At 35.8% G+C, this 7,994-nt stretch overlaps 1 protein-coding gene across 3 annotated transcripts in view; it reads right to left on the minus strand.

The window, feature by feature from the left end:
- Nucleotides 1-1,574: 1,574 nt before the first annotated feature.
- Nucleotides 1,575-7,994, minus strand: part of glrbb (glycine receptor, beta b) — a 37,129-nt gene continuing 30,709 nt past the window's right edge. For all 3 annotated transcript variants that reach the window (XM_016461186.1, XM_016461183.1, XM_016461185.1), the window contains exons 7-10: nucleotides 7,336-7,476; nucleotides 7,043-7,195; nucleotides 5,241-5,527; nucleotides 1,575-2,382 (exon numbers count right to left, since the gene is read on the minus strand). In XM_016461186.1, coding sequence (XP_016316672.1) covers nucleotides 2,086-2,382; nucleotides 5,241-5,527; nucleotides 7,043-7,195; nucleotides 7,336-7,476 — 878 coding nt within the window. In that variant the 3' untranslated portion in view covers nucleotides 1,575-2,085. The remainder of the gene's footprint in view (nucleotides 2,383-5,240; nucleotides 5,528-7,042; nucleotides 7,196-7,335; nucleotides 7,477-7,994) is intronic.

Genomic DNA, 7,994 nt, shown 5'->3' on the forward strand with positions numbered 1-7,994 from the left:
TGGGTCCAGACACAGTCAACCCTGTGAGACAGGGGAAATATATCAGCAAAATCATGCAGTAGCTGTCTTGGTGTCTGTTGCCATAGCAACTAACTAACCATTCGACACATGCTCTGCAACTCTGTGTATACCACATAGATAATATGAGGGGGGAAAATGTGGTCAGGTTCCCGACGGTTTCTTCTTGCACTTCCCTTTTATATCAACAACTTCAGGTTTCTCTTAGATTTATTGGCATGGCCTATTTGTTGTGTGAATGTGGCAGCTAGGGAGGGGTGGGGCATTCTCCATTTAGCATGCTTCGTTACATTCCAGACAGATTTCGTATTCTGACTAGTGCAAAGACACCCGTAGGTCAATCTGCCAGCATATTTCACAGCATAATGAATACTGGTGCTTGGGTTGGGCGCAGGAACAGGTCAGACCCTGACTCTCTCATGCTAGGTCAGCAACACACATAACAATAAATCAGCAGGACTTTTAAACAGCCCTTATGGAAAAAAATCATTATAGTTCTTGGGTAAATTAACTTTGATATTATGGCATCAACACTGAAAAATCCAACTTCTATTTTGCCAGGTACACTGTTTTAAAGCAACTGCAAGTAGTTTTGCGTATTTCTGCGACTTTGGAGCCCCCTACAGTTAAGTGAGTGAAATTCACTGTCATGATAACAGCTGTACACGTGTTGTATTTGTAGCTACATGGTGTTTACTGCTCACAAACTCCCTAGCTGACGTTTGAAGGAAGCATGGGAAAGAAACAGAAGCCATTCACCTTATTTGAGGTTAGTAAATCATCAGAAGATTTTGAAACCGATATTTCAAGTTAAAAATGTAGCTACATAATTCCGTTGTTTAAATGTTGAATTATCTAGTGCACAAATTTGGATTTATACATTTACATGTTGCACTTGAATAATTTAATTTTGTTTGTTTGGTCAAAACATTTGGGAATTATGTGGATTATTATGTGGATTATTGGGAATTATTTAATTGTCATTTAGAAGTAAATGATAAAACAATAAAACATGTTTTATTTTAAAATGTCACCATTAGCGTGATTAGTGTTACTTTTGGTTAGGTTTGCTCAATTGAACATATTCAACAGTAATAAGAAGTTTTAAGTTAAGTGGACTTAACCACACTAGTTTTGAAAACTAGTTTCATAAAATTAGTATAGTAGTTTGACCCCATAATTTTAACTTTCATCAAATACTTAATGTACTTGTTTATATTTAGGTTTTATATTTATAAAGGTTTATATTTATATTCATAAAAATTTTATATTTAACTATATTTAATTTAGGTGAACAACCAGTCTAATTTTCTAAAATTGGCACAACTGTTGAGAAAACTCAGAAATGCTTTGCATTTGGTAGCATTAATTAAGTAATTAATTAATTCACCTTAACTCAACTTTCAGTTTTTTTTTTTACAGAAAGGTTTATAACATCTACAGACATGATCTGAAACTATGAATAAAATTACCTATTTCTAGATTTTATTTCTAACTTGACTTTTTAGGATATGATGATCTTGGGAGAGATATAAATAAGAAAAAGACTCATAGGTCAGCTGAGCCATTGGGCCATTTATTGATGGTTGATTCACAAGCACAGAAGATGTTTATTGTTTTCTGCTTATACACTTGCTTGTAATTTCTGGAATGCTTGTAATAGGAACATCAAAAGACAGTTCTTATGGCAGTGTTTATCAGTACAAATGTCTCAGCATCATCATAACAGCTGATCTGTAGGTCAAAAATAATGTTATATATTTTAAATACAATATATTAATATCCATATATTCCATTTACACATGCAAGATAATCATTTCTCTCAGGTTTGTGCATAAAGTAAATATAGTAGCTGGAAATCAATGTTTTAAGCAATGCCTTCATTCTTTCTATTCGAAAATGTTGTTTTTTTATTAGCAATACTGTGTTTTTTCCCATAGTTTTGCTCTGACTGCACATCAGTGGCAAAACTGCTCCGTTTGATGTCTGAGGTAAAAATTATATGGACCGAGGCGATACGAAGGTGGGAAAAGTTGGCTGAATGGAAGCAGTTTAAACTTTACACAATCACAAATACACAGACCAGTAAATGACATTAAAGAAAAGGAAGGTGAATGGGAAAATCGCACGAGCATAAAGATCTATGCGCTTGGCTGCCGAGGGGATGACAGGTTTAGGAGGTGGCGGCTTCTTGTTGTTCTTGGCTTGCGATTTACCTAAAGCTTTACCAATTTCAACGGGTTTGCCATAGCAGTCAAAGTTTGAGAGTTCAAAGTCCCGTGGCAGAGAGCCTACGATGCTGAAGTCATTGGAGCGCAAATCTGACTTGGAGGTGCATACCTTTTTGCACCTTGTCTCTGTCACCTGAGAGGGATAAAGAGGGAGAGAGTGAGAAAAAGATGAATAAAGAGAAAACATGTCAGATCTCTGCAACAGCTGGTGTGATTTTTACTGAAACATTAAAGAGATAGTTCACCCAAAAATGAAATGCTTTCATCACTTCCTCACCCTCAAGTTGTTCCAAACCAGTATAACTTACTTTCTTCAATGAAAAACGAAAGAGTTATCCTGAAGAATGTCCAAGCTGCTCTCCACCTTACAATGAAAGTAAATGGTGACCGACACGGTTGTCTCTGGTCCCCTATCCCCAAAAACATAGTAATAATTTGTCTAATAAATCACTACCAATGGTAGTTTTTTCTTTTGCCATTAAAAGTAATAATAATACAATTAAATTAAATTATAAATAGTAATAAATAAATAGTAAGTTTAGAAAATTGTTCCAAAAATGTAATATACAAATTTTCCTGGGGAGTTAATTGAAAGAATAGCTGATTTTATTATTACTCATTACATTAGTGTTTTTCAGTGTGTGAATTAGGGTTAGTTTTGTTATTATTGCAAATATATGTAGTATGTAATATGTAGCTTCACTGAAGAAAGAAAATCATACTGGTTTGGAATTATATGAACGAGTTATTGATAACAGGATTTCATTTTGGATTGAACTATCCCTTTAATTTCACACTTAGGTTTTTTCATTTGTATAATTAGAAAATGAACAAATGATAGCTGGCAGGCGGATCATTTATGCATTATGATACTCATTCAGGCATCAGACATGGACAACTCACACCAAATCTGATTAAATGTTTCCCTCCTTATTTTCAGCTTTTGTCCCTCAAGTAGAGGCACATACACTCTCTATCTCTTTCTTTTTGCATTCTCCTTTCTCTTGACACTCTAGACTGCTGGGAGAGGGAGGTTTTGAGGACAGGCAATTATGTTGGGCTCTTCCTGAAGCCCTAACAGGGCAGAGGCAGTGTAGCATGGCCCTCCCACGCAGGAACAACAGGAGAAGAAAAAAGTAGTGTGAAAAAACACCTACCTTGCATCAAAATAGAACGGGACATGACAAGCATTACGAACTGATGTGACATCGCACTGTCTGTTTCTCTCTCTCTGACTAACGGAGCAGAGGGATGTCTGATGGTCTAATGCCAACTTGTCTGTTGTATTAGTTCTGGATGTGTGGAAAGGGGCAGAAGCCATGCAGTGCTGGACCGCACTACTTCCCACTGGGCACACAACACTTAAATCCTCAAACAGCTTGATATATTTTCTAGTGTGTGGGGACACAAGCACAGATTTAGGAAACTGTCTGTCAAATGCAGTATTGGAGCTTTCATATGCTTCTGATAAATGCTGCCTGCTCAAAAGCGTTGAGCATGTCTGAACAGCCGTGAGATGGCTAGAGAATCAGTGGCAGCAAGCCTTGGGACGTGTCCAAACAGCTCTAATTCAGAGCAATGAATAGGGCTTTCTTGGAGGTCGGTGACGTTCAGGGGTTGTGCAAAGAGCATGTGGGTTAATTTGGGGTCAGATGTTCTTCTGGTAGCTAGCTGCTGAAGGTCCAGTCTGGGAGTAAATGTGTGACAGTGGTTGAAAACACACCGCATCCTTAAGCCTCCCTCTGGGACCAATTTAAAGCGTATAATAGACTTGAGTAGAACACATTATTCAGCCTATTTCTCCTGTCTGTCAGGCTATCCTTGCCTTCAAGCTCCTCTTCCAACTGTTGCTATAAAGCTGTCTGTTTTCTGAAGAACATGAAGTACTGTGATTATCCCAGCTACACTTTTGCATGCAGACCTAACATTAGCAGTGCATGAATTTAGATTTTATAACCACAGGGACAGCAATGCAACTGAGTACAATAAAGCAGAATTGAAACAATGAGCTCTTTGAAAATGTTAAATCACCCATTTAAACATTATGTGTGTCCCCATGTGCTGCTTAATTACATGGTCTCTATATGGCATACTGTTATGGAATAACAGTATGCCGTAATGAATACAGTAATGGGTTAAAATATATAATAACAAATTAACAATATATTACAGTAATCGACATTTGAAGTGGATCAAAACCTTTCATCAAAGTTGTCCTAAAACCAAAACAATACCCGTTCTTGTCTTAGGATAACTTTGATGAACTTTTTTGATCCACTTCAAATGTTGACTATCGTAGGTAAATTATTATAAATGTAATTTAATTATTTATTAATATGTTTATATATTAATATACTGTATACACTAATGTTCAAAAGTTTGCAGTTGGTAAGATTTAAGCCTCGAATGCTCACCAAGGCTGCATTTTTTGGGTCAAAAATACTGTAAAACAATACTATTATTACAGTTTAAAATAACTGTTTTCTATTCTAATATATTTTGAAATGAAATATTATTCCTGTGATGGCAAAGCTGAATTTTCAGCAGCCATTACTTAAGTCTGAAGCATCACATGATCCTTCAGAAATCATTCTAATATGCTGATTTGGTGTACAATAATATTTGATCATAGTTGAAAATGGTTGTTCTGCTTATTTTTGTGGAAACCTTTTTCAGGATTCTTGATAAACAAGAAGTTCAAAACAACAGCATTTATGTCCAATAGAAATCGTTTATAACATTATAAATGTCTTTACTGCCTGTTTTGATTGATTTAATGCATCCTTGCTGAATAAAATAATTAATTTCTTGAAAAAATTACCCCAAACTTTAGAACAATATTGTATATAAAATATAAGTATACAGATGATAAAACTAGGGTACAATAAGATTATCATGGTAGATGTTCATAAAACGGTTTTGACATGTCCAAATATTTGAGCACATTGTAATCAGTTTGTTTAAATACAAAGTCGTCTGGTTGTTTCTGACCTGTAGTGTACTGACGTGAATAGGGGTGTTTCCCATGCCATTGATGGTGTTCTTGGCAGGGGTCTTTCCCTCCGCCTTCTCCTTGCTAGCCATCTTTGCTCGCTCCGCCTCCAACCGTTTAGGGCTGTTAAGCATCACCTGAACCACAGCGTATTCGACCAGAGAGGCGAAGCCAAAGAGCAGGCAGGCAATCAGCCAGATGTCAATCGCCTTTACATAGGAGACTTTGGGCAGTTCAGAGGCCAGAGATGTGCACTCAGAAGAGAGCGAGAGCACTGACAGTATCCCTGCAGACAGAGAGAGGTCATTAGATCAAATGAGCTGAGGAGAGATGAGCTTACACATTGATCTGAAGTTGTTTCCAAAGATAATACTAGAGCAGACTGTAAAACATAATATGAAGGCATCTGTAACAGTATTAGATCAGTGGACAACAAATGCCATCCATATTTAACAGGTTTTTATCTTTTTCTGTTACATTACTGTTCAGAAGTCAACGATTGGTATAAGATTTTTTAAAGATGTTTTTGAAAGAAGAATCTTATACTCATCTACAGTATACTGCATTTATTTGATCAAAAATACAGTAAAAACAGTAATATTGTGAAAAGCTCGATGCTTAATATTTTTGTGGAAACTAGGCAACATTTTATTCAGGATTCTTTGATAAATATAAAGTTCAAGAGAACATCATTTATTAGAAATGTAAATCTTTTCTAAATTAATTAAATGTCTTTACTGTTACTTTTGATCAATTTAATGCATCCTTGCTGAAAAACTAAAATACAAATAATAATAATATATATATATATATATATATATATATGTATACTGACCCCAAACTTTTAAACAGTAGTATATATACAGTAATCGTTAATCATAAATGACAAGCTTAGCAGAGGCCAAAACAATTACATTTGTTTAGAGAAATGTAAATTAAAAATGTAAAATATTTCAGTTATGATTATTATGAGTAAACATGGAATCATGCAGAAGCACTTTCCTGTTCCTTACATGTTTGTAAATTTGGTTATTTATTAATAATTTAATAATAATAATCTTACATCTTATAATATGCTTATATTTTAATATTAATAACATTTGTAAAATATGATTCAATATTTAAATTCAATTTGTTGATTTCCCCACAAAATCTAGTTTTCATCTGGGCCTGTGCATGAATAATCTAAATGAATGCAAACACTCAAATATAAACCAAACACTCACAAAATGCAATAAATGACTGACCTGAAATGACCATGGACAGTAGCATTTTGAGATGGCTCTTGATGTAATCACATTATACTGTGACAGTGACAACAATGTGGAAATAATGATGGTGGTACTGGAATCACCAATGAAATCGCAGAAAAATTGCATGCATTTATCAGCAATATCAGGGTATAATTGGAAAACACAAGAAATCATCACATTTCACGGCATCTTGGATAATCTTCATCGCATCTCAGATAATCCTCTCTCAGTGACCTCTGTGGCTCCCATAGAGAATTAATGCCTGTGGGCTGCAGCTGAGGCTGATGGAAATATCCTGGACATGTGTTATATTTCCTTGGAGATGCCTTTAGGTAAGCAATTGATGAAAAGAAGCTAGAGTGCTGTAGGGGATAGAAAAGATCTCCCTAAACCTCCCGCAACGACGCCATTGAAAATATTCATTGGTGGATGTTACATTGATGAAAACGGGGAATGAAAATGTAAAGGATGTGGCTGGTTATGGGGGTGCAGGACTCCACAGAGACATGAGATGAGGTGCTGATGCTTGTGATGATTGGAAAAAGTACCCAGAGGCACCCGGGCAGCGCTGGCGTCAGGGTTGATCCAAAAAGAGAGCCAGGAGAGCACGACGATGAGCAGGGTGGGAGCGTATACACCCATCATGTAGAAGCCCACCTGCCGCCTCAGAGTAAAAATCACCTCCACACACGTGTAGTAGCCTATCATACAAAAGTTCAAAAGGTTGCTTTAAATGGACATGGTTTTTCCTGGAATCGCATCTAATGGCTACCTCCTGAACAAGGCTGGAGAGAGCTTATGTACACATTAGTGCCATTCATGGAAAGTGGAAAGCTTTTACCTGTCCCTGCGTAGAACTTGGTGCAGTTGCCATATTCAATGTCCTCTTGTTTAATATCGAACTGAGGCAGAGCAATCTCATCCATCTGTACAGGGTCTCCAGACTGCCACATGAACTGCAGGTCATCTGTGGTGTAGCCAACTAGGCACACATTAAATAAGATAAAAAATAATGTTACAAATAACAATAATAACTGTTAGACTCCAAAAAAAGTCTAAAAATAGGGCACAGTGTACTGTTAATATGAAGGAATATTCCGTATTGATTTTTCAGATGTTTTACCCACATTTTGAACCACAAATTGCATTGTGTCATGTTTTAGGGATAATGGAAGAGTCCATAAACTTCCCAGTACCTTTTCTGTTTTTCTAATTATTTTTTTTTCTTACAATGTGTACTAACCTTCAGTGATTGACTTTTTAAATTATATTTTAGATTTTTAAACATTATATTTATAGTGATCGGGCTCACCAAGAGCACTTTCTAGCAAAATATATATTATATATAACATTAAATATATAACAACATCAAATATCTTAAAGAGGTCATATGATGCGATTTCAAGGTTTCCTTTCTCTTTGGAGTGTTACAAGCTGTTCATGAATAGATAAGATCCCTAAAGTTGCAAAGACTAAAGTCTCAAACCCAAAGAGATATTA

The sequence above is a fragment of the Sinocyclocheilus anshuiensis genome, unplaced genomic scaffold, assembly GCF_001515605.1.
Source record: "Sinocyclocheilus anshuiensis isolate Anshui unplaced genomic scaffold, SAMN03320099.WGS_v1.1 scaffold124, whole genome shotgun sequence".
NCBI classification, from domain to species: Eukaryota; Metazoa; Chordata; class Actinopteri; order Cypriniformes; family Cyprinidae; genus Sinocyclocheilus; species Sinocyclocheilus anshuiensis.